The sequence below is a fragment of the Drosophila obscura genome, unplaced genomic scaffold, assembly GCF_018151105.1.
Source record: "Drosophila obscura isolate BZ-5 IFL unplaced genomic scaffold, ASM1815110v1 contig_30, whole genome shotgun sequence".
Classification (NCBI taxonomy): domain Eukaryota; kingdom Metazoa; phylum Arthropoda; class Insecta; order Diptera; family Drosophilidae; genus Drosophila; species Drosophila obscura.
Window position 1 is genome coordinate 1,389,590 of NW_024542818.1, and position 24,540 is coordinate 1,414,129.

The 24,540-nt window shown below is 47.5% G+C and overlaps 4 protein-coding genes across 7 annotated transcripts in view; 2 read left to right on the top strand and 2 right to left on the bottom strand.

The window, feature by feature from the left end:
• Window positions 1-19,267, top strand: part of LOC111068805 — a 63,347-nt gene extending 44,080 nt beyond the window's left edge. For 3 of the 4 annotated variants that reach the window (XM_022358540.2, XM_022358537.2, XM_022358539.2), the window contains exons 10-17: window positions 15,710-15,835; window positions 15,906-16,495; window positions 16,554-16,715; window positions 16,791-17,523; window positions 17,593-17,806; window positions 17,874-17,990; window positions 18,051-18,461; window positions 18,721-19,267. In XM_022358540.2, the coding sequence (XP_022214232.2) occupies window positions 15,710-15,835; window positions 15,906-16,495; window positions 16,554-16,715; window positions 16,791-17,523; window positions 17,593-17,806; window positions 17,874-17,990; window positions 18,051-18,461; window positions 18,721-18,926 (2,559 nt within the window). In that variant the 3' untranslated portion in view covers window positions 18,927-19,267. Of the gene's footprint in view, window positions 1-13,115; window positions 13,293-15,709; window positions 15,836-15,905; window positions 16,496-16,553; window positions 16,716-16,790; window positions 17,524-17,592; window positions 17,807-17,873; window positions 17,991-18,050; window positions 18,462-18,720 lie in introns of those variants that run through there. The other variant, XM_022358541.2, reaches the window with a different exon arrangement.
• Window positions 19,268-19,741: 474 nt separating this feature from the next.
• LOC111068810 (ubiquitin-related modifier 1 homolog) lies at window positions 19,742-20,440 on the bottom strand. The gene is made up of 5 exons (XM_022358546.2): window positions 20,341-20,440; window positions 20,215-20,282; window positions 20,079-20,160; window positions 19,963-20,011; window positions 19,742-19,908 (listed from the first exon to the last, which is right to left on the bottom strand). Exons 1-5 carry the CDS (start codon window positions 20,370-20,372, stop codon window positions 19,840-19,842), a joined length of 300 nt encoding a protein of 99 aa, XP_022214238.1. The 5' UTR covers window positions 20,373-20,440; the 3' UTR covers window positions 19,742-19,839.
• Window positions 19,984-22,003, top strand: LOC111068807. The gene is made up of 2 exons (XM_022358543.2): window positions 19,984-21,532; window positions 21,597-22,003. The coding sequence occupies exons 1-2, from the start codon at window positions 20,648-20,650 to the stop codon at window positions 21,807-21,809; spliced, it is 1,098 nt and encodes a 365-aa protein (XP_022214235.2). The 5' UTR covers window positions 19,984-20,647; the 3' UTR covers window positions 21,810-22,003.
• LOC111068809 (transmembrane protein 70 homolog, mitochondrial) lies at window positions 21,546-22,879 on the bottom strand. Its single transcript, XM_022358545.2, has 2 exons — window positions 22,275-22,879; window positions 21,546-22,218 (listed from the first exon to the last, which is right to left on the bottom strand). Exons 1-2 carry the CDS (start codon window positions 22,770-22,772, stop codon window positions 22,021-22,023), a joined length of 696 nt encoding a protein of 231 aa, XP_022214237.1. The 5' UTR covers window positions 22,773-22,879; the 3' UTR covers window positions 21,546-22,020.
• Between the last annotated feature and the right edge of the window lie 1,661 nt (window positions 22,880-24,540).

The following is a 24,540-nucleotide window of genomic DNA, read 5'->3' on the forward strand; positions in this document are numbered from 1 at the left end:
AGAGAGCTCCTTTTCGAAGCGTGTTGCTCTCTCTCCTTCGTGTTGGCCCTCGTGCGTGATTCCCTGTCATCTCTTGGCGGACTATGAAATTGTACAACATGCTTGGCCGCAAGTGCCGCCAATCTTTAACCGGTTGCAGAGCCGATTGTTGCATGCAAATGTACCACGCAAGCAAACAATGCAGCTCCTGCTACCCTCGCACGAGTGGAGAGCTCCACCATGGCTGGCTGTGTCATCAAAACGGACGTTAATCATACGCTTAGCATGGCAGCCATCGCCGATGGCAATCGTCGCTTACTTAGAATGTCCAACCAGCTACGACGCCAGTATGTGTTCGTGTATGAGTATGAGTATTTATTGAATTAACACACAGAGGCCAGGGTCCTGCTCTTGGACTTGAACTAAGTCTCTAGCTGGGTTGGACTGGGTACTGGGTACTGGCACTGACACTCCTCTGGTATTATCGTACTGCAAGGCAGACCCCAGACAAAACTATAATTGTTGTCGCGTTGTCATGTCAAAATGTAACTGTCACATTGGGTTTGACATGTTTTTTAACACTAATTTTACACGCATTTTTAGAAATCGTCAACTTCATCAACAGCTGTCATCATTTTTTGAGCGTCGTCACGTCCGCTCCATGGCAGCAGTGCAGCGGTGGGGGGGGAGTGGAGAGTGTGTTGGGGCTGGACAGCGTTGCGCGTCGCCTGATCGACGATAAGCTGCATTCACTGCCACCCCAGGCCATGCCCCTGCCACACAGCACTAGACCCCATGCCCGATGATGCACTTGCTGTGGCGGCAAAGCGGCTTTTCTGCAGCAGCAGCAAGTACAAGCGAGACTCCAAGTCTCGGTTGCATGCAATATTGTCACCACATTAACGTCTTGGCCTTTTGTGGCCACAATTTATGACTCTGTGCGTGCCGCAGTGTAGAGTAGAGGAGAGAGAGACCTCTCTCCCAGTTGGAGCTGTTGGTGCTGGGGAGGATTGGGGTTCGGTTTTGGTTTGCTTTGCTTTGGTTTGCTTTGGTTTGGTTTGGAAAGTGAAAAATAAGTAAAATTGTAATCGCCTTTTGCCGTAAAATAGTTGAACGAAATTACTTTATTATTCGGGAATCGAGGGGCAGCCATGCGTGCCACTAACACTCACAGTGGGGGGGATGGGATATGGAATAAATCTATATAAGTGGAGCGACCCACAAGGGATTATATGCATAGTCGTCTTGGGACTTGTGTAACGATTCAGGCGCGATGGAATAAGATGGGAGAAGGGCGCACGCATATAGTCCCGGCTGGGAGGCTCGTCGGCAAGTGGGGTGGTGATCTTGCCCTCCCCCATCATGTGCCTATTCTCCTTATTGCGAAAGCCAAAATTTGTGCGTGCTGCGACGAAATAATACGGGGACCTAACATTACCAAAAACACACAATGTATGACTCTCCCTCTCTCTCTCTCGGTTGCTCTCGGAATGCCTTTCTTCCCCCCTCAGGTCTCATGAGGGGTATCTACCCTCCCTTCCTTGGTCATTCCCGAATCACCTAACCTGGCCAGAATGACCCCATGGCTTTCCGAGAGCTCCTATGGGGACATCAGCTAGCTGAAGGCAAAACAAATAGGGAAATTAAAACATTATAAAATTTATTAACCTAAATATAAAATTCCGATCAACAAACTAATACCGAAAATGAACATTGAGAAGAACAATAAATAAATTAACGTAAACTATGTAAAAGAAATAAATAATTTTAAATGTCTAAAAAAAATGGCTAATAAAATGAACTGAGATGGATCTTCTTCGCGTGCGCTGCGAATCATCGGACAAGGCAGAATGTGAGAGAGCCGAAAAGTTCGACGGAGAGTGCTAGGGTGCTGCTCTGAGCTGTTCTTTTTTCACAATTTAAATTTGCATATTCTGCCGATTTCACTCACCCTTATTTTCCGTGTTCGACGATGAAGCGCTTCCTCGCGGAAATCCGGAGCTGTAGGGGTTTTTTTAGATAAAATATATGATCGCAAATACCCAAAAGATCTCCATAGAAAAAAATGGCAACCTTTTCCTCTCTCTCTTTCTTCCCTGCTCACCGACACTCACGCTCTACACAAAACGGTTAGACGGCACTTATTCACGTATCTTAGACTACTTTAACACATATCTTTCTTTAAACCTAAATTTCTTCCTCCCTTAATTCATATTTCTTTTACCCCCAATAACCAAGAATTTCCCAATCCCACAAATCGACGATTACGAGTGAGTCTCCTTTGGCTGCTTTCGTTACGGCACCTGAGGCTACCTTTTCTGCTGCATTTTCTACTACTTAAACTAAAACGAAAACGTAGGAAAGCACCAAAATGTCGCTGCGATCGTCGCCCTCTTCGCCTGTCTTTTTTCGCTAAGGCATCAATCCAATAATTCTATATTTTTGCTGTTATTTTTCCCCAATCTTCCCTGAGCCCTTTTTGGGTCTCTACGTTGAGGCTGTTTTCCCTCCAGATACTCCTTTTGGGACTCGTTGCCCCCAGCTGGGCTTTGAATGCACTCGGATGGCCGATCTCCGTTTTTCTTTCCGCTCCTCCTTCCGCAGCTTGAGCTGCTCCAAAGCCGCACCCTCTGCGGGACGAAAAGTGGCCTTTAACGGGCTGAATCACAATCCTGTCTCCCCGAGCTTACCTCTGCTGGGAATTGGCACTTTACACTTCCAATTTTTCTTTCCTCTCGCTGCTAGTGGTTTCTCTGGTTTGCTCACTTTTAGCACTCTTGATATTTCCCACTGACAAAGCACTTGCAAAAAATGTGAACTGCGGCTATCACCTATCCAGGTCGAACGATGAAAACGGGATGACCGAAGCCACGCTGCGAAATCCGCGGGAACCCTCAAGCCTTCTAAAAAGGTGAAATTCGCCTTGACGTTTCCATCTGTTAACCTATCCTTCCTTTCTATGCCCTTTTCTTTGACCCCCCAAACCTGAGGCCCAGATGGCGTGTTCATCTGCCGGAGCTCTACCATAATGCCCCATAGAGGGCGCCACAAACAAAAATGATCCACCTGATCCAAGCGCTACAAATACCCCCCGCCCAAGATCAGACTTGGGGGTAACTCGCAAGCCTGATCCGAACTGCGCGGATCAGCTACTGCTTCAGATCTTTAGCATGGTATCGGCCAATAGATCGTCCTTGTAAGTCTTCCAACTCATAATACGCATTCCCTATTTTCTTGCATATTCGAGCCTTCACATAGGCTGGGCCAAGCTTAGCGCTATAGCCAGTCTGGAAGTTGCTCTGCTTAAAGTTCTTCCTGAAAACTTCTTGGCCGACTTGGTAAGAGACCTCCCTCGATCTCAAGTTGTACGTCCTCTCATTTTTCTCCCTTTGCTTCTCCATTACTGCTAGAGCCTTGCTACGCACCAACTCTAAGGAATCCTCCTTTGAGAATGCCAGGGATTTATCTTCCAGCAACTGAAGTGCCCTTAGAACCTTATATGTTCCACCCGAGCTGATGAACTGCTGACCAAACACCATATAATAGGGCGACGTGCCAAGACTAGAATGGACCGCCGTCCTCAAAGCGCAACAAATACTGCTCAGCTCTTCGTCCCAATTTTTCTGGTCCGGCCTGACATAGGAGCGAATGGCTGCGATTACCGAACGGTTTACTCGCTCCGATGCATTTGACTGCGGAGAGTAAACCGCTGTGGCCGTGTGACATATCTTGTGCCCCTTGAGAAACTTCTGAAAGACTTCCGATTTGAATTGGGAGCCATTATCCGACACCATTGTCTCGGGAAAACCAAAGGTGTGAAACAGATCCTGCTGCAGATACTTAACCACGATGTCGGCCGTCAGTTTTTTCACAGCTTTCAGAAAAACGAACTTTGAGTAGTGGTCCAGCACTATAAATATACCAATATGACCACTCTTGGAACGCGGATACGGGCCCAGAAAGTCTACGTAAAGCCTTTGAAAGAATCTTTGCGACTCTGGTGCCACCCCCATTGGAGGACGCTGTACCGCATTCGGTGCTTTTGTAGTCTTGCAAATATCGCAGGCTAGCACATAGGCTTTCACATCCTTGACCAAACCTGGCCAATAGACAAATTGCCGCACGCGCTCGAGAGTCTTGTGAACTCCACCATGTGAGGCTAACGGATGGTCATGGACATTGGCTAGTACTTCCCGAATCAACTCCTGAGGGATCCATAACTTCCAGATAAAGTTATCGTGGAGAATATCCCCCGTGACGTAACCACCCTTCCTGTAAACCAACCCGTCAACAACCTTCAGATCAGGCAATTTTTCCTTATTGGCTTCTATTCGGCTTACGAGTTCCGTATACTCGGTTGCCTTAAAAGCTGGTGAATCGAGATCAACTAGCTGGCCATAGGAAGAATCCACGGCAGCCACTTCCTCTTCGTTCACCCGCGACAACGCATCGGGAACAACATTCAGGCGACCGCTACGGTGCTCAATTTTAAATTTGAAACCTTGTAATTTTAAGGCCCATCGGGCTAAACGCGAATGTAGATCGGTCTGCGTCATGAGCCACTTTAACGATGCATGGTCAGTAATAACCGTGAATTCATGACCTTCGATATACGCTCTAAATCGATTGATACAGACAATCGCCGCCAGGCACTCTTGTTCGGTTACCGAATAGTTCCTTTGCGCCTTATTCAGTTTCTTTGATACAAAAGCTATCGGATACTCGTCACCATCTGGAGTTTTCTGAACTAAGACACCCCCAACTCCTGATTTGCTGGCATCGCACTGCACAAAGAAGGGTTCGTTGAAATCCGGACTCCGAAGAACTGGTGCCGCACACAACCTGGTCTTAAGTTCCTTGAAAGCGGAACGTCCTTCTGGAGTCATGACGAACTTACATCTGGGCTTCAGCAAGTCCGTGAGAGGAGAGGCTATCGACGCAAAATTAGCGATGAATTTACGATACCATCCGACCATACCCAGGAATCTACGCAAAGATTTCAAGGAGTTTGGCTCTGGAAATTCTTCCATAGCTGAAATTTTCCCTGGATCTGTCCGAATGACACCTTCTCCAACAATATGGCCAAGATATTTCACCGAACGCATACAGAATTTGCTCTTTTCTACGTTGAGCGTTAATCCGGCCAATCGAACATGCTGCGACACGGTTTTTAAAACCTCTAAATGTGACTCGAAACTATCGGATACAATCAATAAATCGTCAAGATAAACAAAAACTTCGCTACGGAGATTGGCTGGGATCACTTTGTCCATCAACCTGGTCATAGTTTGCGAGGCGTTGGTGAGCCCGAACGGCATGACCTTGAACTGATACAATGGTTTTCCCGGGATTGTAAAAGCTGTTTTGTCTCGAGACTCTGGGACCAAAGGTATCTGCCAGTAGGCATCCTTGAGATCCAGGCTCGATATAAACATTGCTCTGGGCAGACGACTTAATATCCCATCTATTTGCGGCAATGGATACGCATCTTTTCGCGTGACAGCGTTGACTTTGCGGCTGTCTAAGCAAAGTCTAACCTTTCCCGGTTTCTGGACTAGCACAACTGGAGAGGACCAGGCGCTGTCAGATTCCTCAATGACTCCTAGTTGAAGCATCCTGTCCACCTCTGCATATAATAATTTTTCTACTGCCGGCGACACGGGAAAATGCCGTTGCTTAACAGCCTTAGCATCTCCTACATCAATCGAATGCGACAAAACCGAGGTCTTCCCTAACCCAGATACTGCAAAGGATGGAAATCCATGAACAACCTTCTGCAAATCTTCTTTCTGGCTTTGCGTCAGCTCATGCGATTCTTGGGTAATCTCCGCCACTTGCATCTCCGGAGGTAATAAATTGAATGCCGCCCAAAAGTCTATTCCCAGATATAGATCCTGACTAAGCGAAGGAATGATGTGTAAATCTAAATCTTGCACCACGTTCTCGTAGGTGACGGGAGTTTTCAGTCGCCCCAGAACTTCCTGCCGACTCCCATCTGCAGTATGCGCAATAGATATGCCGCGCTTGAACGGTCTCCTGCTGGTGATTATCTGTTTGGCCAAATTTCCGCCCACGACACTCATCGCTGCACCCGTATCTAACAGTCCAAGAACGTCTTGATCGAAAATCTTTACTTCTGCATACGGACGTTTATCGAGGTTTTTATATCTAATGGCATTTATCGACTTGGCTGCCTTCCAAAAAGATCTCATTCGTCTAGAGTGTCTTGAAGTTGATTTCTGGCGGCACAGTTTCTCTCCTATGTCTGCGCTCAAGCTAGGACGCAAAACCGTATCCCACAACTTGGATTTTAGACTGCCGTCTGCCTGGAATGTATTCTGGTTATCTGCCCTCATCTGGTCTTCTATATCTATTGGCTGGCGTCGGGATTCGCGGGTTTTTGGCGTCGCACACACTGAGGCTGACGAGGCTGTGTGTTCGCCCTGGAGTTTTTTTGTTGACATTTCTCACAAGCTGGCTTATAAACATTTGGAATGCCACACCCATAGCAAAAGATTTTTCGTTTGGCTTCGCAATCTTGGTAGCGATGCCCTTCCTTATGGCAGTTCCAGCATACCAAAGCCAGGGCTCCAATTTCCCCTTCTGCCTCCACTTCGGAAAACTCCGAGGCGTCATCGGACATGTGCTCCTCCATAAGTTCGGCTACCTGCCTGCGAAAAGGCACACTCTTCTGGTAGCCATAATTTCGTTTTACGTCATCCAGAAAACTCTCCCTACGTCTGCATATTTCCCTGAGCTCTCCAACGGACTTAATGCTTAAGTTGAGCAACTCATGCCTAACTTCGGGTCTCAAATTTCGTCGTAAGATATCCACGACCGATGTCTCCGACAAGGGAGTCTCTAGACTGTCCATTAGCTGGACTATGGCGTCATAGAAGCTGTCGAATCCTTCCTTTTCTTTCTGCTTCCGGTCTCTAATGGCCTCTCGTATGTCCACGTCCGTACGAGTGTCGCGAAACTGCTTTCTCAATGCATGGCAAAGCAAGTCCCAACGTACTAGTGCCACTGATTTGTGGAACCTCCAAAAGAACTCCCGAGCCTTTCCATCAAAGAGGATACTGGCATTGCTACACATTATCGCGAAATTGCTTTCTAGCGTCGAGTGGGTCAGAGCTTCTACCCGATAGATGAAATTGTCAACGCTTATTCCCTCAGCGCTGCCGCTAAAACGCAATTTCCATCCATTCATAATGTGACCGACCTTGTCAGGTCGTTGGAGAAGATCCGACGCTAAACTTCTAGGAGTGTGTCTGTCTTCCCCGAACAATCCAGCCGATGATCTACCATCACCCAATTCCTGATCCTGTAATATCTGATCTGGCGCTGTATTGCGGACATGCTGATTTCGACCTGCGGGTTCAAGGTGAGCAGCGATATTTGTTTGAATCAATTGAGCCATCTGCCCCGACAACTGCGTCAATATGTCGTTTTGCATGAGTCGGACGGCTTGGGACACCATGGTACCTATGCTTTCCACGGTTATGGTTCCGGGATTGACGTTGGCTGATCCCCCCCCTGGGGTGCCTGAAGATTTCTCTATTCCTCCTGCCTGCTGTTTGGGGGTCTGCCCACCTGAGCTGGATGCACTTCCTTGCAAATCAAAAATAACTTTACCACATGTGGGACATTTTGCATTTACCTTTGAGTAGGGCACAATGCAAGATTTGTGAAATTCGTGCCCACACCTGGTCTTGAACAGCGGCTGGGCTTCAAACCCTTTCCCACACAGAGTGCAAACAGCGGGGTCTGCCTGCCCTTCTTGCATTGCGAGGCCTTCTCAGTACTATGCAGGGGCCAGATAAACCTAAACCCCCCTAAATTCTCCCACTAATTCGTACTTTCTTTCTCACTCGCTATCAGCAAATCCGCAAGGTCGTCGAACTCCGATAGCTTAACCAGCTGACCGCTTAAATTCCTCTTCGAAGTTTAATTTTTCCTCTCTTCTTTCCACTTCTTTCTTTTCTTCTTGCCTGCCAAGTTTCCGAAACCTAAATAATTAATACCTACGCGAACAATAACCAAAAAAATAATAATAATGACCGATAAACAATGAGAATAAATAATATCTAAAATTGTAACTCCAATATTTTCTAAGAAAAACGAAACTAAAATGAAATTATTAAACATTTATTTGCCTTCAAGCATCGCCTATGTTCCCCAAGAGAGATCTTACGACAAACCGAAAGAGAGAATGAACAAAAAAACAATAAAAACAAAGTACCGCTGCATGTGCACAGCCGATCAGCGCCCGCCACTACAACCAAACGCTTTCTTGCATTGGATGCTGTGCCGCTGCGCCAATCCGCAATACACCAACAACGACGGGAAGATCAAGTGCGAGTTATTCAAAACTAATCAGTTTTGTTCTCTCGTCTCTCCCTCGCACTCTCACTTCTGCGAACAGGTGTTCTGCTTTTGCCATCAACTGTGGCCAGACAAACTCTTTATAAAGAGATTGTGCTGTATTTCCAAGCAATTGATGACTAGCTCTGCCGCTTAACTATTTCAAAAATATGGATGCGTCTTTGCTAGAACTTGTTATCCGTGGTCAGGGTAGACTTATTTAAGGCCTTCCTCCCTGCGTTTCCAAAGCGTCTAACTTGTTGGGCTTCGGACTGCATTACTGTAGGGTATCTGATCGCCTACTAAAAGCTACCTCTCTGCCGTGGCTTGTCGATCGCTGCTAGCAGTCATTCGACAATTATTCCTAAGCGACTGATTAGTTGACTTCAGCTGGCTGTGAACATCGGTGTTCTGGTCCAGGTGCTGCAGCAACCGTGGCTGGAGAATAATATGCACAAACGTACATTTTCTCCGCTACGCGACTTGCTAACCAGAAAACTCGACAGTGTGTGTGATGTGTGTGTTTTTGTTACTTATATTGTTGACCGCATCGGGATGCAGTCTGAACAAATATTTTAGGCCTCATTGTTGGGCGCCATTTATCTTTCTATCAATTTTTTTTATTATGATTACTTATAATTGTAACGATTCAGGCGCGATGGAATAAGATGGGAGAAGGGCGCACGCATATAGTCCCGGCTGGGAGGCTCGTCGGCAAGTGGGGTGGTGATCTTGCCCTCCCCCATCATGTGCCTATTCTCCTTATTGCGAAAGCCAAAATTTGTGCGTGCTGCGACGAAATAATACGGGGACCTAACATTACCAAAAACACACAATGTATGACTCTCCCTCTCTCTCTCTCGGTTGCTCTCGGAATGCCTTTCTTCCCCCCTCAGGTCTCATGAGGGGTATCTACCCTCCCTTCCTTGGTCATTCCCGAATCACCTAACCTGGCCAGAATGACCCCATGGCTTTCCGAGAGCTCCTATGGGGACATCAGCTAGCTGAAGGCAAAACAAATAGGGAAATTAAAACATTATAAAATTTATTAACCTAAACATAAAATTCCGATCAACAAACTAATACCGAAAATGAACATTGAGAAGAACAATAAATAAATTAACGTAAACTATGTAAAAGAAATAAATAATTTTAAATGTCTAAAAAAAATGGCTAATAAAATGAACTGAGATGGATCTTCTTCGCGTGCGCTGCGAATCATCGGACAAGGCAGAATGTGAGAGAGCCGAAAAGTTCGACGGAGAGTGCTAGGGTGCTGCTCTGAGCTGTTCTTTTTTCACAATTTAAATTTGCATATTCTGCCGATTTCACTCACCCTTATTTTCCGTGTTCGACGATGAAGCGCTTCCTCGCGGAAATCCGGAGCTGTAGGGGTTTTTTTTTAGATAAAATATATGATCGCAAATACCCAAAAGATCTCCATAGAAAAAAATGGCAACCTTTTCCTCTCTCTCTTTCTTCCCTGCTCACCGACACTCACGCTCTACACAAAACGGTTCGACGGCACTTATTCACGTATCTTAGACTACTTTAACACATATCTTTCTTTAAACCTAAATTTCTTCCTCCCTTAATTCATATTTCTTTTACCCCCAATAACCAAGAATTTCCCAATCCCACAAATCGACGATTACGAGTGAGTCTCCTTTGGCTGCTTTCGTTACGGCACCTGAGGCTACCTTTTCTGCTGCATTTTCTACTACTTAAACTAAAACGAAAACGTAGGAAAGCACCAAAATGTCGCTGCGATCGTCGCCCTCTTCGCCTGTCTTTTTTCGCTAAGGCATCAATCCAATAATTCTATATTTTTGCTGTTATTTTTCCCCAATCTTCCCTGAGCCCTTTTTGGGTCTCTACGTTGAGGCTGTTTTCCCTCCAGATACTCCTTTTGGGACTCGTTGCCCCCAGCTGGGCTTTGAATGCACTCGGATGGCCGATCTCCGTTTTTCTTTCCGCTCCTCCTTCCGCAGCTTGAGCTGCTCCAAAGCCGCACCCTCTGCGGGACGAAAAGTGGCCTTTAACGGGCTGAATCACAATCCTGTCTCCCCGAGCTTACCTCTGCTGGGAATTGGCACTTTACACTTCCAATTTTTCTTTCCTCTCGCTGCTAGTGGTTTCTCTGGTTTGCTCACTTTTAGCACTCTTGATATTTCCCACTGACAAAGCACTTGCAAAAAATGTGAACTGCGGCTATCACCTATCCAGGTCGAACGATGAAAACGGGATGACCGAAGCCACGCTGCGAAATCCGCGGGAACCCTCAAGCCTTCTAAAAAGGTGAAATTCGCCTTGACGTTTCCATCTGTTAACCTATCCTTCCTTTCTATGCCCTTTTCTTTGACCCCCCAAACCTGAGGCCCAGATGGCGTGTTCATCTGCCGGAGCTCTACCATAATGCCCCATAGAGGGCGCCACAAACAAAAATGATCCACCTGATCCAAGCGCTACACTTGGGACAGCTATAAAAATTGAAATAAATCATATTTACGAGGGAAACAGGGAAGAGAGAGAGAAACATATTTCATTTGGAAGTTCTACCAAACTCTTAACATCCGTGGAGAAGTGCCAGTCGCCCCCAACCCAGTTCATTAATGTGCGGCATTCATGTTTAATGTCTCACTTGGCGCACAGACATCAGACACACACATGCAACACATTCCTCAATTGCGATTCCTCTCTCTCTCTCTCTCTCTCTCTCTCTCTCTCTGTCTGTCTCTCTGTGATCTCTGAGCCAAGTATCGCTGCTATAATTTCCAGCATGCTGCCATAAATCCAAATCCAAATGCAAAACCACACGACGCCCCAGTCGTTAAAGTACATGGCCAAAGAGAAGTACTTAAGAGCCAGAGATAAGCTGCCGCCGATATGCATGAAGGAACCAGAACCAGAGGCAGGAGCAGGGGCAGAGGCATAGGCAGAGCCAAAGATCCAAAAGAACGACAGTCGGAAAATAGAGAGAACAAATTAGCCAACAAGAAATGAGACAGGACAGCCAAATGGCAAGAGCATATCATTTAAGATGTACTTCCAAATAAATTACCCAATGCAAGAAATAGAGACACAAACAGAGTCCCTGGAATACCAAGACTAGGCACACCAAATGTATGAATATTGCCCAAGGCTAATCGAATGTGGAGATGCTCTATTGAGTGCCAATACTTACAGATACAGATACTTCCCATACCAATGGCAGGGCGCTAGAAATTCCAGCTAGATGATGATCGAATGCTTCAGCAATGCCACCAAATGTTACACAAATGCCCTAGGCTAGGGGGGCTTAAACAGAAAACATATGATACAGATTATTTTAAATAGTATCTCTAAGAAAACGGAAGTCGCTGTTCCATAAGCAAAAGTGACATTAATGAAACGATAAAATTAATTAGAAACGGTTTATATATACAATACACATGTGTATATAATGAGGAATTATTACTCAGAGAAGAGAAACCCTTTTTCGAGGAACACATCATCTTGGAAAAAGATAATCTTCAAGCTCAAACGTAGCTGCAGTGACTTCTTCGAAAAGGGTATATGCAAATGCCAATACCCCTTGCTGTTGTTGTTGCTGTTGCTGTTTTGGTCTATGATATCAGCCACAAGAACAGCTACAACAACAGATACAACTACAACCACAACTTCAACATTGGCGACAACTTTGTTAAGTGTCAAAATAAATTCGATATTGTGGCTTAAAAAATGTTTATGGCCATGAGATAAATGCGCGACATTTGTGTAAATTACACGACAGCAACTGCCAGCCGCCAGCCGCTAGCCGCCGAAGCAGGAGTTGCAGTTGCAATGCAGACGCCGCTGTGGCCACCACTGGAAGCCACGCATGCTCCCAAGGCGTTGCTGTTTGCTGCTTGCTGTTTGCTGTTGCTGTTGTAGGTGTTGCATGTGTTTTATGGCTCATGCGATCAACTTGTAAAACTGTCACGTTAAATTTGCGTTTTATGCCAGGCCTAAGAAGTGGCCGATCGATCGTCCAAAGAACACAGCTAGAAAAAAGATTCTAAGAGTTCCAGAAGTAACAGGGAGAGTGAAAGAGAGAGCAGAGTGCAGTCAACCCGGCAGCAGCAGCAGCAGCAGCGGCAGTCGCCTTATCAGCGGCCAGAAGACAAGAGGCGGCCCAGAGCACCACATCCGCCGCAGAAATAATAGTGCAAGTAGAGCTTATCGCGGGGCGGGCAGAATCAGAACCCAAACAAGAAGCTGCTGGAGTTATTGCCTGGCGATTGCCTGCCGCAGTGCCGCAGTGACGATAGATAGATAGATGGATGGATGGATGCGGGATGGGTGACATTTGCCTATTTACTTAGCACAAAGCAAATTCAAGACTCTGACGATACCGGGCGACATCGTCATCAGCGTCGCCGACTCTCCGTTTATACATACAGCCAGCCAGCCAGCCAGCCAGCCAGCCATCCAGCCAGCCAGCCAGCCAGCCAGCCAGCCATCCACCAGTTGGTGCCCGTCTCGTGCCGATCCGATCCGTTCCGAACCGATCTATACATTCGCTTTTGTTTACGTTTGCTAATTGTTTGGATTTTATTGAATTTCATTGAGTGCCGCCGATGGGGACGGGAAAATTAAATTTGAAAATGTCTCATTATATACATACATCCAATATGTATGCGTGTATGCATGTGATGTGATGTCTCTGTGTGTGTTTGTGTGTGTGTGGATGGATGATTGATGGAGGGGGAGCAATCGACAAGCATCGGCTTTTCCACTTCCAGTCACTATTCTGAGCTGTCTCTGGCATGTTGCCGCAGATCTGGTCGCGCTTATCGGGCTCCATCCGCAACAATCGGCACATGATTGCCACTCCAAGTCGTACTGCAACTCCAATTCCAAAAGTGGCGACGCCGGCAAGTGAATGTGCACCAAGCGCCAGCAAATTGGCCCACGATATAGCCAACTATGTGAGTCATCCGTCGTGGAATCAATCAAGAAATCCAACGATCGGAGAACGCTGATATTAATAGTTCACAGTTCATTACCCATTCAGCCACCCCCACGCCCACCATGCCTCCCTTATCATTATGCGGTCGGTCAGCAAGTGAAAATCCATTGGGGCAGAGTTTTTACTAAATCAATTAATTAATTTATGGCCTGCCTTGGCTGTGTGTGCGGCAATCGTTGAGAAACAATCTTTCAAATGGCAGCATCAGCAGCTTGAGCAGCTTGAGCCAGCCTCAGCCTCAGCCTCAAAGCCAAAAAGGCCAAACCCGAGCATTTTTTTCAATGTAAACACTTTGTGCAAGCCGGTCCGGTCCGTCCTGTCTCCTCTGTATCTCTGCATACAGGGTGTCGCAGATCCAATGGATCCACCAACTGGGCTGGTGTCGTGTTCCACAGTCACAGCTGTGTTCCGATTGTTGTTGTTTTTTTTTTTTTGTTCTCCAGCTTTATCCAATGAAATCATCGACCGCGAGTGTTGCTTCTAATATGTTTTGCTTTCTTTTATGCAATTTAAAACAGTTGAATTAGTACTTAAGTATATTTAATTGTGGCCTGAAACTGTTTGGCCACGCCTAATAAATCGAATGGAGTACAGTTTGTTAAATCGAATAACGTGTGGCATTCAAAGGTGCCCCTTCCCCATGACATCATTAATTTGGATTGTTACCTACAGTTCAAGTACAATACATTTTATTCATTGTTGCATTCAATTTGAAACAATTAATACACGAAAAATACGTAACCATTGCAAAGACAGATTAGATCATTAAGCAAAATTCTTGGACTTTATTAGAATTATTAATACAAGACCTGATTGCATTTCGACCATATAGCATAGGATTATGTGGCAGAATCCTGCATATTTGAGCACTTTTGGTGGGTCCTATTTTCCAAATCCTGCTGAGATCTTCTGTTACAAAGTGCACTGCATTTACATAGAATGTTGTCCGATGTTACCTGCTGAATTTTATATCGAAACTACAGGAGTATCTGTCCAGTGTCCTGCCCTGTAAGATATCCCCTTGTTGGGACATTTCCATGGATCTATAATTGTGTTTACCCCAAGCCATGTATCATAAATGAATAATTTGTTGAGTGGCAAAGCATATCAAAATTCTCTGGAAAAGCAGATCTATATGTACGTATATCTGGGGGGATCGTACATGGCAATTATCAGAGCTTCATGGTGCTGGAACTTAATGGACAAATGCTCTTAGAGTGGCAATTAGATTAATTAGAGAACTAAATCAATTAAGCCATCAACTCGAGTGCTTGTCTTGGGAAATCGATTGATTGCATCACCCTGTACGCGCATATATGTGGCATACATATATGTATGTACGAGCTTCTAAAACCCGTGCCTGCCATATCTGATGAGCATGAAGAGTCCGCGTCCGCGTCTTCGGCTTCGTCTCCGTCTCCATCTTCGACTCAGTCTCCGTCAGTGGATGATTGTGCGGCAACTGTGAAACTGGAGCAGCTGTTCGGCAGGCCCCTGCTCCAGTTACCGCTCGACTCCCACTTGGTGGCAGACACCACTCGTGGTCTTAGTCGTACTCGTAGTCGTATTTTCATTCATTGGTTAGGACGCGCACACCAAATGAGGTTTGGGGTAGCCATTATCTGCAAACCAAAGATCGACAGAAACAGAAACAGAAACAGAGTCAACCCAAAAACGGAAAGTGAATGCGCCGCCGGTGCACACGCGTGTCGACCCAGAGCTGGGACTGTCTTTGGTTGTGGAGGCTTAACTGGCAGAGAGAGAGAGAGAGAGGGGGAGCCACCCAGCAGCAGCAGCAGCAGCAGCCCAGCAGCTCGGTGGTTCCGTGGCATCATCATCATCATCATCATCATTATCGGCATCGTCGATTGTATCAATTCAATTGGACGCAGCAGGTGATTAAAAATTGGTTAAAGCTACAAAATTATCAATGTGAGATCGTCGATTGGCATTGCCCCGTGGCCGTTGTTGTCTCCGTCTGTACCCCCTGTACCCCCTGTACCCCCTGATGGATGTGCCTTTGTTGGTGGGGGCTTTGGGCTGTCGTATTCAATACCTTTGGGATGCCGGCCTTAAAATGCCTATAGTTGAGTCGTTTTATTTGATTTGTGTTCGATTGGATTTTAATTTGTAAAGTGGAGGCTAATTAGAGCATCTCGTCTCGTCTCGATCATTTCGATGAGTTTCACTTTTCGTCTCTCTCTCTCTCTCTCTCTGGAATTGGATATTGGGGATTGTGGGTATTGAAATTGGAGGAGGGGTGTGGGGAACCTTGGCCTAGCGTGGGCGTGGGCGTGGGCGTTGGTGACATGCTGAAGTTGAAGGCTACATATAATACCCACTGATCCAAATCATTTTTCAATCTTCCATTTTAAGGTCACCTCTTGGCTGGGCAGCGATGGAGCGGAGAATCTGCAAAAGTTTTCGCAACTCCAGTGGGAGAACGAGACCCAACTGAAGGCCCAGGAGCAGGAGTTCGAGAAGTACTACTTCATAGCAATGGTGAGTGGCAGGCAGTGGCTGGCAGTGCAAGAGTGGCAACTAACCCACAGATATCTCCTTTATTCCACAGAAACATTTGGCCAAGGGACGCGACCTGCACGCGGCGGCCATCAAGGTGTCCGTTCTCAGCGAGAGCGCCGCCAGCCTGAAGACAGCCTTGGATCAGTTTGCCCAGAAGCTGGAGCTAACCCACGAGCGTTTCGAGGCGGCCGCCCGACTGCTGCACCTGCTCACCCAGCACCAGCGCGAAGTGGCCGCCCACGAGGAGCTGCAGCGCCTGGCCGAGCAGCTGGGCGCCACGCCGCTGCTGGAGAAGCACTGGCCGGCCATGCGGAAGAGCAACACGCTGCCCGCCGCGAGTAGCACGCCGGCGCCATCGAGTGGCAAGCGAGGTAGCTATCGCTGCAGTTCGGGAAGTGGCAGCTCCTTTGAGGGCATGCCGGGCGGCAACTGCAGCTGCTGGCGTGAGAGCCACCACCTGGAGGACATGGACGAGCCGGATGAGGAGGAGCAGGACAACGATTGCGACAACGACGCCGATGGCGATGGCGAGGAGCAGCAGTCGAAGATTGCCGACTCCGGAGTGGGCGTCTGCGACAACTGTGAGCGCAATCCGAAGCTGGCACGCATCTGCTCCTGCCAGAGTCTCAACGAGAAGAGGTGAGCACGGGGTAGAATCCCACCTGTTCCCTTGCTCATTCTTGGACTCTTTTTTTAGTCACGACGAACTGCTCGAGGATGAGTGCTTTGAGCGTCAATCGAAGCGCTACATGGACATGCACTCGCCCATGGAGGCGAATGCCCATTTGCAGTGCCATGGCTCCAGTCTGGAGCTGCCCAAGCTGGAGGAGCTCAGCTGCCTGGATCCCAAAATACAAAAGTAAGAAGGACACTCAATCCAGCTAGCGCCTGGGCACTAATCATCTCTCGCCTCTCTCTCTCATCTCCTACGCAGAACGCTTCTATTGATCATGCGCGAAATGATTGGTACCGAACGCGACTACGTGCGCTCCCTGTACTACGTGATCGAGAACTACATTGACGAGCTGCTGCGCGAGGACATACCGCAGCCGCTGCGTGGCCAGCGGAACGTGATCTTCGGCAACATCGAGAAGATCTTCGAGTTCCACAACTCGCACTTCCTGCGCGAACTGGAGCGGTACGAGCGCAATCCGCTCAAGGTGGGCGCCGCCTTCCTGGAGATGGAGTCCAAGTTCTACCTGTACGCGCTGTACAACAAGAACAAGCCCAAGAGCGACACGCTGCTGAGCGAGTACGGCAGCTCGTTCTTCAAGCCCAAGCAGCTCCAGCTGCAGGACAAGCTGGATCTGGCCTCCTACCTGCTGAAGCCGGTGCAGCGCATGGGCAAGTATGCGCTGCTGCTGCAGCAGCTGGTGAAGGCCTGCCGCAGCGTAGAGGGAGCGGCTCTGCAGGAGATCGCCGCCGACGTGGAGGAGCTGCAGCGGGCCGAGGAGATGGTCAAGTTTCAGCTGCGACACGGCAACGATCTGCTGGCCATGGACTCGCTGCGGGACTGCGATGTGAACGTCAAGGAGCAGGGCCGTCTGCTGCGCCAGAACGAATTCCTTGTCTGGCAGGGACGCGGTGGCAAGAAGACGTTGCGACAGGTATTCCTCTTCGAGGAGCTGGTGCTGTTCAGCAAGGCGCGCCGCTTCCCAGACCACAAGGTGAGTAGCCGTGGCCTGATATCCGGGAAACAGTCACTTAATTTCATGGACATATTTTTTTGGCCCCAGAATCTGGACATTTACATCTACAAGAACAGCATCAAGACTTCGGATATTGGCCTGACGGCGCACACGGGCGATTCGGCGACCAAGTTCGAGATCTGGTTCAGGAAGCGGAAGCCGGACGACACCTATATGCTGCAGTGCATGTCGGAGGACATCAAGAACGCCTGGACCGAGGAGGTATCCAAGCTGCTCTGGAAGCAGGCGAAACGAAACAGAGGTGGGCCTCAGCCGCGACCGCCCCACGTCCACGTCCTGGCATCTCTAACATGTTCTTTTACCCGCAGAAATTCGTCTGGCGGAGATGTCCTCGATGGGCATTGGCAGCAAGCCCTGCCTGGATATACGTCCGAGCAACAATCAGATCAGCGATCGCTCCATACCCCTGACACAGCTGAACAAGAGTGAGTAGCAGGAGTATGCCCCAATGCGGGATCGATTGGTAATCCATTTTCCGTTCGCAGCACCCAAGTTGCGTCATACGGAGCCCGGCAAGGGCAGCATGCGGCGTCCCAACTCGCTGATATCGGAGAGCTCACTGTCCAGCGGCACTAGCACCACCAGCGGCTCCTCCATCAGCGGCGGATCTTCGTCGGGCCATGGGACGCACGAGAGCGGGCGGCACAGTCTGCACTTTGGCAAGCTGCCAGGCAGCCACAACAGCAGCAGCAGCCACAGCAATGCCACGCTGGAACTGATTAATGAGACGCAGGCCCTAAAGTTGAGCAAGGGCTGTGGCAGTGGTAGTGGCAGTGGCAGTCACAAGAGCCAAGAGCCCGCTTCCGAGGGCAGAAGCAACGAACACCACGGACACGGCCACGGAAGCAAACGTCATCCCAAGCGATCGACGACAATCGTCAGCCAGCTGTCCATGGGTATTGAGCTTGAATTGTGCTATTTCTTCTAAGCGCATCCCGTTGCTTTTAGTTGTTGTTTGTCCCTGTATATAACTAGAAGTCCCTCAGTATTACTAGACACAAAACTGTATATAAAATCCCCACACCTACACACCCACACCTAACCACTCTCCGTGCTGCATGTTGTTTGTGTGTCTCTCCCCCCACCACACGATTCGACCCTTTCGACTGAATGATCCAACATGTTCTCACACTTTCCCCGTATCCCCCCATTCAGAGAGCGGCATTGTCTCAGACATGTGCGGCACACCGGACCAGGAGCACGCGGCCGATCAATTGTCCGGCACCGGCAGCAGGGGCAGCTGGTCGACATCCACCGCATCGGCATCGGCATCCACGGCGAGCGCCTCGACGGTGATCCTGCGGCGCTACAAGTCGTATGCGCATGCGGCCGAGTCCGCTGCCCCGGAGAGCAGTAAATAGGTTCTCGGCCAGGCCAGGCCGGGCCGGGCCGGGCCAGGCGCTAGGTATACAGAAGAACGATTTATAGCTTTAGCAGAAGAACGGTTTCATCGGATCCAGATATAATATACGATACCATACGATACGATACGAGTACCATAATCATTATTATTTTTACTTCATTATTTTTGTTATTTATTATTTATTACATTATTACATTTTAGTTGTGTTAATTTGTCATAATTAATCCCCCATTCCGCATTCATTATTCTCGTTTCGGAAACTAATTGAAATTATTGAATTCAATGTGTCAATGTCGAAATATATATATTTCATAGCATAGCTCTAGAGATCCACCACAATCGAACGCATTTGCACACCACACACATTCACAAACAGAAACAGGAACCGATAAAGGGAGCGAGGGCGTGGAGTGGGAGTACCTCCTACTACCGGCCCCCACCCACATATCGAGATCGACGAACTTCATTACGTACAGTTAGTATGTAATGTAAAACTAAGTGCCTACGATTAGAATATCTTAGACGGAAACATATTCATAGATCTACATATATCATAACTAAATGCAATAAGCAAAAACTTAAATTCAATAAACGTTGCTTCAAATGTAAAACGAATGCCACAAATTCCCCTCGCAAGCGAATGCTCTCCTACGCGCGTTGCCTTGTAATTCCCAAGTGCTTTTTAGCCCGCTTTCACATATAAATAGGCGAGCGACGAATTCACATGAGCTTGAGATGAAGAAGACTTTACTACCCGAACCATCGTGTGGGCCTTTGCCAATTTTGGTAAAGGGACGTAATTCTGATTTAGTTTTGTTTCTATTTTGTATTTTGTTTTTATTTATAAAGCTTCTATATGAAAAATATACTTTTAGCTTATTAATAATCAACTGCGTTGAGATTAAAGTCTGTTAGCCGCCGTGCAGCGTCGATATAAAGAGCACATTGTCGTTTGCTTGCAGCTCGTAGTCAAGTTCGCCCTGAAAATAGAAATCCTCAATACCTAATCACACAAAGTAATTGCTATAGCTCACCAGTAGCTCCCAGTCAGTGTCATTGATCAGAACCAAGATGCCGGGTCGTCTAAAAGGAACAACAACACAAGCCATAAGAGGGAAATATTGGCTGGGCCCCCGCCCTCGCCACTTACACAGTGTCACCTTGCAGGAAGAGTTCGGGTCGCTCCGTCAATATGTTGGCATGCATCCACTTCAGCAAATTGGCAATGGTCCCTTAAATAAAGAAGCAAAATTGAGGACAGACTTTCCCAGACGCAGCATGCTCACATTTTTGATGGCCGTCCAGGGAGAGCTGACGGCGCTTGATGTTGCCAAATAGAAGTTCCGCTCCAGCGCTGAGGGAAAATATAAGTTTGCATAAAGTTGCACTGACCACCGCAGCATAAATATTACCTGAATTCTAATATTATTTTCAAATCGTCCATTTGTTTACAAAATTTCCAGAAAATTGGATTGCTTTTACTACATGACAACTACACAGGGCTGCAATGCAAAGGAGGCACTGTGACATTTCTACATGATATTTACATCGATGTATCAGTTAACCGATAGATATCGTATGAAGATGCAGAAAAACAGTGCTGCATTGCGACCAGTGTTAACCGAGCCGCCATTTCAATAACGGTGCCGCCAAATAATCACACGCTAGTGCAAAAAGAAAAAAAAGATAAAAGCGCAGGGCGTCTATTTGTGTTTCGCAATGAGTTCTGACTACGATTTCACTTTTGGCGAGGGCATCGAATTTGTTCTGCAGGACATTTCAATTAAGCCTGCTCAGCGCCAGAGCTTTAATAAAGACGCCGAGATCATTGAGAATGCATTGATAAGCGCCATTTCAAGCCATGATCGCACATTCGCGCGGGCTTTCAGAGGCCTCAAGCTGACGGGCAGCAATCTGGATGGATTAAAGATTGATTTGCCGGACGAATTTGACATGTTGACGACCATTGGGCTGAACTGCAAAGTACATCCAGTCCCCCTGGCTGACTACCCAGGCTACGTGTATCTGCGCGTCAGTGGCAAAAAGGTGCCCACCCACCTGGTCGATAATCGTTATAACTACATAAGTCGCGAAAAGCTGCAGGCCTGGTTCCGCCAGAACATAGCCGCGGTAATGGAAGAGCTGCAACACATTCCGTGCGCGGGTCGCCGCACGTATGCACTGAAGTACATGGCGCATGGCTACGGCGTGGCTCACACCATAATGGCCACCTGTCGCGGCAACCGCAAGCGCAAAATCTACTTTGACTTTGTGCCAGCGTTTGAGTTTCAGGCCCACGAATGGCCACAGGGATTGCATCAGCATCAGCATGAGAATCGCACCTGGTTCGCCATTCCCCGTACCATCCGTGGCAAGAATGCTCCGAAAGATCCACTGACCTTCATGGTCTGCGCTCCGCACTGGGAGCGCATGGTGTTGGGAAAAAAGCAGAACCTAAAGGACACCATGCGCCTGATGAAGGCCATACGCAATGCCAACCATATGCCTTCACTGATCAGCTACATGATCAAGAGTGTCTTTCTGAACTGCGCCGAGTGGAAGTACACCACATGGAACCAATCTCCCGGAGAACAACTTGTCCGTGTAAGTGTGTAGAACAAGCATTTTATTATTGGTGTTGGCTTAGATATATTCTTTCCGCATTTAGATGTGCGTTCGTATGATTTGGGCCCTTGTTGAAAGGCGTTTACCATTTTACTTGGTGCCGGAACTGAATCTATTCGAAACGCTGTCCGATAACCAGATGTCAGACTACTTACGACAGTTTAACCGCATCACTCGCACTCTCATCAAGTGCCTCGATCGCGATCGCATTACTCCAGACCAAATGGAGTTCTTGTTCGGTATAACTTACGACTGAGGGGCTGCTGCCAGGGACTTTCCTTCCAATCATTTATATTTTTTTTATTACTTTTTCTTGATAATCTCGCACGATATACATATGAAAATGTATGTACCTGCTATGCACTGAAGCAATTTCTATTCGTTTTTATCTCACATCTGTAATATCCTTATGAAGGGACTTAATTTGTATTAAACTTTTTGTATTTTTCATTGGTTCACTGTTGGATTTATTGTTCTTTTTGGCTCTTGGTTTGCTTCTGGTCCAGCTTAAAGTCGATGGGCTTGTCGTAGCCCATGATTCGCACATAGTGCTCGGGATCCTCGAACAGGGCCGGGTCGATGAACAGAGGCCGCTTGTTCACCAGGAACGAGGTGAACATGCCAGGCACTTCGGGTACAGTCACATCGCTGGGCCGGAATTTCGTCTGCAATGGGACATTTAAGAGTTCGAGAGAGAGCCCCAAAAAGAGGACCAACTCACCTTGATCTTTTGCAGCAGAAGCGAAATCGTTGTGGCGGTATACTCCTCGGTGGCGGGATTGTAGTGGAGCTCGGTAACATACTTCTTCGTGATGAAATGCAGCAGCAGCGGCGTCACGAACGTGAAGAAGCCGCCAATGGTGCAGAGGAACACAGCCATGCCGGTGCCGCCAATCTTCATGCCCTGCTCCAGCAGAATGGGCTGTGCGGCAATGCCGGCCAAGCTGGTGCTCAGCGAGAAGAACTTGACCACTTTCATGCGTGGAGCCAGCGTGCCATAGTAGATTCGCTGCAGTTCGGTCTCAGCGCCCTTGCCGGCAGCATGGTCCGCCAGCCACCTGCACTGTAGATTCTGTTGCCTCTGTTGCTGTAGCGGCACCGCTGTCCATGCGGATCCACTAAACCGGCAGCTCGGCGCAAGGGGAATGTGCCGCGCAGCATTTCCAAGGGCCACAGCGATGTTTTTGCCACGGGGCAGCGCTGCACGAAGTGTGAACATTTTGTGCGACCTTAGTGTGTCCCTTACTGGGTTTTTAATTCAACGTTTGCTTACGTTTGCTCCTCTAAATAAATGAAATAAAACAAGTTAAATAACACAGAAACAGCTGTTGTTGCCATTAGAGTGACCATGCTGCGGTGTTGCCGGAATACCGCAAAACGCGTCGCTCCTGAAACACGCGAAATAATTCAAATAACGAACTTTTGAATATAAAGAGCCTGCACGTAATTGGGATGTGAATTTAAATGGACAAACAAACATGGGGACAGAGTAGTACTAATAATATAATAAAAAAATTATGAAATAAATATCTATTATTGTTCAGCATTTTTAATGCCCACTGCTTAACTTTGTCATCTACATACATATGTACATATTTCATGCTCCCGCACGGCAGCAACGTATGCAGCCGTTCTCTCGCGTCTTCAACTCACACCTTTCTTTCTATCGCCTTTCGCTATCACTCTCTCGATCTGTCGCTCTCTCGCTCGCATTAGGGCACGGGCAAGGGCAATTCGGCCCGTCTGCCCTTTGATTTAGTCTTGATCTTGCAATCACTGCACATCGCCTTGGAATCGAGCTATTCAATCCGACACCGTCTTGAACCGACCCCCGCGTCTTCAATCTGACCCCGTCTTGAATCCAGCTAACTATCCTTTCGACTCTGTATCGCTTATTTACTTCACCACAATAAACTGTGAACATATTGAACAATCATCGCCTTTTTAATAATATCGCAATACAACGCTACTAAAGAAGCTCAATAGCTCAACAAATCTATTGTAGAGGTAGCTTAGTTTAATCAGATATTATGAGACATATTGTAGTGGGCAGTCTGTTTGCTTTCGTATCTTGATTCGTTGCATTCTTGTATACATACATATATTATATAATTATCATATGCCAGAGTGTAAAGTTGATCGCATCGGAAATCCTTTCATTACGATTGTCGGCGGCACTCGCTCCTCCTAGCAACATAATCTGTCTGTTCAATTGGAGTGTCAGCTTTGCATGTAATACTCATCCCGCATATTGTAATTGATTAACAATAAGCGGAGACGTGACATGCCGCCGCCCCCGCTGCGGTGTTCCATATAAATACAAAAACAGTGGCAAAACGCGAATGTAAATTCGAGTACGAATTAATATGCTTGAATTAATGGCAATTGATGGCGGGTGGGCGTGTGACAGGATGCTATTGAATGTGGTCAAAATATATAATACATACATACACGCGTACATTGTATATGCGTGTGTGTGTGTGTGTGTGTGGGCGTAAAGTGTGGCTCTAGTTACGTACACGACATGGGTGCACATGCAATTTGTCGCTGTTGGTCGTGACCACATTTTTAATTTATGTTGCTTTAATTGTTTAAATGAAATTTCAAATGAAGGTTGCGGGTGGGCAAGGGCTACTCTGTTTTTTTTTTTCGACAGCCCCAATTGATGTGCCACGTGCACGCCTGGATGAACTGCACATTTGCAGCTGCACCGCCACATCCATCCGCCCGTTCGGGGGCAGATCTTGAAAGCGCTTTAATGCAGCGCCCAATTTCATTCGACTGCATTCAGGCGTCACTAATCAACAATTTTCAAAGTGACCAAAAATCACATTTGATTTTGAATTGCTCCGCGCAGGCTTCCTCCTGCTCCGCACCCTTTTGCCGTTCCGTCCATTCGTGTCCATTCCTGATGCCTGACTCGGTCACAGCTCAACTGGCTGACATGTGGCTCTGGCTCTGCCTCTGCCTCTGCCACCTCCCCCTAT